General features: G+C 36.3%; 1 protein-coding gene across 2 annotated transcripts in view; it reads right to left on the bottom strand.

The window, feature by feature from the left end:
- Nucleotides 1-209: 209 nt before the first annotated feature.
- Nucleotides 210-4,503, bottom strand: part of LOC125867517 (uncharacterized) — a 7,080-nt gene continuing 2,786 nt past the window's right edge. The window contains exons 2-6 of one of the 2 annotated variants that reach the window (XM_049548048.1): nucleotides 3,921-4,117; nucleotides 3,737-3,807; nucleotides 1,537-1,739; nucleotides 539-665; nucleotides 210-408 (exon numbers count right to left, since the gene is read on the bottom strand). In XM_049548048.1, coding sequence (XP_049404005.1) covers nucleotides 268-408; nucleotides 539-665; nucleotides 1,537-1,739; nucleotides 3,737-3,807; nucleotides 3,921-4,059 — 681 coding nt within the window. In that variant the 5' untranslated portion in view covers nucleotides 4,060-4,117 and the 3' untranslated portion in view covers nucleotides 210-267. The remainder of the gene's footprint in view (nucleotides 409-538; nucleotides 666-1,536; nucleotides 1,740-3,736; nucleotides 3,808-3,920; nucleotides 4,118-4,503) is intronic. The other variant, XM_049548049.1, reaches the window with a different exon arrangement.

Genomic DNA, 4,503 nt, shown 5'->3' with positions numbered 1-4,503 from the left:
TATGAGTCAAGACAGAAGCCCAGAACACGATTCAAATTAAAAAGGATTTCAATGTATAATGACTTGTGTATACTAATAAACTACAAGAAAGACTCATAATATACTGTATAATTAAGCCGAGTCTCCACTTCCTTTTCCATTTTTCTTTCTGTTAAACTTTTTTCGTGACAAGTATTACCTTACTTCTACTTTGGATATTATATGGTGCACAGTGTAGATAGTTTGCATGGCATCATGTACCCATCCAGCTAGTTGTCTCTGAGATAACTATACCAATGGAGTCTCGGTGATTGGTGGAGAAATCTGAAGGCCCAGTCTTGATGTCCATCCTTTCCGCTGCCTATAGGCCTCAACTGCTTGCAATCGAAGTCTTTCTTTTGAAGCATCATGTGCATTATTCTTGAATGCCTTCATAATAAGAACACAAGTATGGTTTACCATATGAATATCAGTGTATACAAGGTCAATGTCATAAGCATAGGCAAAGTTCATGTCAATGCGAGTGTGTATAATACAGTATAAAACTATCCAAATGTACCTTTGGGACTGCAAGCTTGGGTGGAGCTTCAACGACTTCACCAAATTTTATTTCCTCACGACCAGGAAAATCCATGTGTTCATCAGTATTGCCCTTTTTGTGTTTCTTTTTCATATCTGCCAAACGCCTGCATACATCCAAATTAAAACCATTCGGTAACAACCTGTAGACAATGCAATGCCTAAAACCAGTCCCCCACCCCTCGGAACAAAAAAAAAACTAAAAAAAAAAAAGAAGAGAAATGAAACATGTCACAAAATGAGTATATATGTGAAATCCTTATTACATTTGTTTCAGCAAAGAAAGGTTAATTTGGGCGAATCCTTTTTCATTTGCTTACAAACAGAAGTTGCTCGATTACCCAAATTTGCTTATAAAATATGAAATTGAAAGGAATAAAGTGCGCACATACACATAGACAATAGAACAACGATCAACTACTTGTTACGTCAAGGAGTAGAAAGTTATCTGAAGAAAATACCTCAGCTGCTTCTTAGTAATACGATAAACAAGCAAATAATCTATAAAACTAGAGAAAACACGTAATGGTGTTCAAAGGTTAGTCGCTAAATTAACACTGAATTTGATTTGAGTCAAAGTTGTCATAGAATAACTCCCAGCCTCAGCAAATTAACCCCCTTACTGCCCAATGATCTTAGTCATTCTTTGATAGCATACATTATTTCTTAATGGCTTCTGGTCCAGAAACACTCCTATGAGCTAAAAGCTCCATAACCGTGACGTAGCAGATTTGACTCCCTTGAATACCTCGGATTAAAATGCATAACCCTTTTCCCTCGTGAAATAGAGTTTGTTTAGTTGTTCTCCTAAACAAGATATGTGGCATAAACATTTAAGATTGACAAAAATAATGGCTCTGCTTCTACTTCAACTCTCACCACTGATATAATAGCAAAGTTTATTTCAAGTAAATGTTACTACTATCTCTAAGCCAGGATAGTAAAATAAGGATTTTTTGCTGAGGCATCAGTTCTTACTGTTTCTTTCGCTCCTTTCTCTTTGAACTAGTAATGCCCAGTTCAGCTGTATCAAACCGAAGGTCCTTCACTTCCTTTCTTTTTCTCTTTTTATTTCTCTTCTGATGTGCTTCTTCTGCTCCAACATCACTCAAACTGCTTTTGTCGTCTTTCCGTTTGTTACCTGCATTTTTAGCTTGAACTTGATCTTCTGAATGTATTCTCTGTTCAGGGACACATATAAGTCCAAAGTTTGAACACCTAATATAATACACAGAATGCATTCACATAGAAGGGAGAAAACACAAAAAACAATTGGAGGTCGTAGTAGAACAAACAGAAGGGAAGGAGAGAGAACTCGAGTTTCTTTGCTTAATGATTCACAACAATATGAGAGTTACTCTAGACGAGAGAGCGGAAGTATACGAATTTATAATGACAAAGAGTAAACGACCATAATTGGAACAAGAAATAGTGAAAAGATCACTGGCATTGACAAAGGTGCAACAATAGCATACAGAAGCATCGATTGTATTGGTCAAAATGGAGACTAACAGAAAATTCTTGAGACACTTCAACTATACTTTTATTTATTTATTGACAAGTTGAAATTGAATTTATTTTGATTAACTTAATTACTCCATATATGTAACAGGAACCCCCTACCCCACCCCCCCCAAACAAGACGTATAGAAAAGTAGGAAGCTTACAAAAATATGATTCTCAAGAGAAAGCATCCAATTAATTATTCCAGAGATATATAGAGATTGTATTTTTTTCAGTAAAAAACTTGAGAAAATACGATTATACTCTTCTGGCACATGTAATAGCTACATAGAACAATATTTTTCCGGCAGATGGGGGCTGCAAAATCCGTCTAACATTCTTTAGCTTATAGAAGAAGACAAGTGTTGAGGACAGGAAAACTATGAGAGCAAAAGAGTCTAACAAATTTGCTAGGAAACCAAACTAGCCTTAGCTGGGCTTGATTGAACTTGGTGTTTTCAAGTTTGACTGCTTACTTGAGCTGATAGCCCTATCAAGGAACACTTCTGAGCTTTTGAAGTGTGTTAATCACAATAAACTACACTTGCTCTAGGGATTGTGAATACATCATATATTTATCTGAAATGACATGTTTTCCTGGTATTTGTTAATATGCATATACCAAAGCTATAACATGAGCAACCCCAGCCCTTTACTACAGGAAGCTTAGATCCGGCTATACTCAAACTCTTCTGATTCACCCCTACATTCCCCACTTGTCTGATTGTTGCTGAGCAAGAGCACTCAACCAGTGAGCTATTACGCACTCTTTCAAGAGTTGCTTCTTCTAGGCAAACCTCCTAGCTGCAGTGGCGGAGCCATATGTATTCAAGGGGTGTCAACTGATACCCCTTCATTGGAAAATTACACTGTGTAGTTAGGTAAAAAATTCTTTCATATATATACTATACATCGACTCCCCTTGGCTCATTACTGTATATTTTGACACGCCTTAGTAAAAATCCTGGCCACATCACTATCTAGCTGTCTCTGCACCCGTCTCATTTATCACTGGACGGTCAATAAGAATCCTCATAATCATATTACTAGTATTGGACTATTACCTTTCTCTCCAAACAAAAAAAATCAAAAAAAAGTTTCATATTCATAAATTGGACTATTACTTGTATAAATACCGTTAAAGCCTATCTCAGTAAAAGAATGGAATTTATCTTTTATTAACTAGAGGTTCCCAAACTCATGCAATTCCTGCACTGCCTACAACTAGCAGACTAAATAATTCCAAACTCAGCACTAAAACCAAATTGTACAACCGTACCACAAAATTTATCTCTACAAAGACAAGTACTATGAGAACCAACAGCATACCAAGTGAAATCTCACAAAGTGGGGTCTGGAGAGGGGAGAGGGGAGAGGGTAGAGTGTGCCTTACCTTATGGAGGTAGGGAGGCTGTTTCGTAAAGAACGTCCGCTCAAGTGAAGCAAATCAAAGTAGTAATGGAAAAGTAAAAAACGTCAACGAAGAAAACATGACAACTAGTCGGAAAGCACGGCAGAACATTCATTCATGAAAGGTACCATAACACTACCAACACACTGTGATTACCTAAACATAGTAAACAACATATAGATAGCATATACCAAAAGCCACTAACTACATGCATAAGGCTAAAATAAGAACTACAAGGTCCCAACTTTCGATATGCAATTTTACCTTGCCATTAGCACTACCACCACTATCTCCTTTCTTCCTGTCTGCATTATCCGATGAACCTTTCCCATCCCCTAAAACAATAAATAAGAAAACCCCACTTTGTAAGAAACATTGAAAACTAAGAAAAACTATTACCTTCCACCAAAATTTCATGTACTAAATCAATTCACAAGCACGCATATACCTGAAAAGGCCATAATTTGACGAAGCTTAGAGGGAATGGCATCAATAGAAGAGGTGTTGGGTGGGGGAGGAAGTCTAGAAGTGCCTCCATGAGCTGCTCTGTAATTCTTCTCTCTTCTCTTCTTCCCTTTACCTCCCATTTTTGCTTCTTCTTCTTCTCTGTGTCAACTCTGTAATTCGTTAAACCCTAGCACTCACCTTACAACGTTGAAGCAGGAAGCATTAAATACAAATAGGTCCTCTTATTCTTTAAAAAGGTTAAATTGGGCATACAAGTTTTTATAATTACAATTAAACCATATACAGTATAGACGAAGAGTTTTTCTCATCCTTACGAGTCGTTTGGTATGAGGTATGAAATATAATAATTCTAGGATAAAACGCAAGATGATTAGAAGTATTAGGTACTCCTTGGATTATTTATCTCATCATTTATATCTTACTGATGAGATAAATTATCCCATATACATGATAAAATAACTTAATTCCAACAACTAAACCACATTATTTATTTGAACTTATTTCAACAACTAAACAACTTTTTAACTCTAACTAGTTTTGACTTAATTCCAACAACTAAATCC

Source organism: Solanum stenotomum, chromosome 6, assembly GCF_019186545.1.
Source record: "Solanum stenotomum isolate F172 chromosome 6, ASM1918654v1, whole genome shotgun sequence".
NCBI classification, from domain to species: Eukaryota; Viridiplantae; Streptophyta; class Magnoliopsida; order Solanales; family Solanaceae; genus Solanum; species Solanum stenotomum.
The sequence above is the reverse complement of the archived record's forward strand: the minus strand, read 5'-3'. Positions and strand labels throughout refer to the sequence as shown.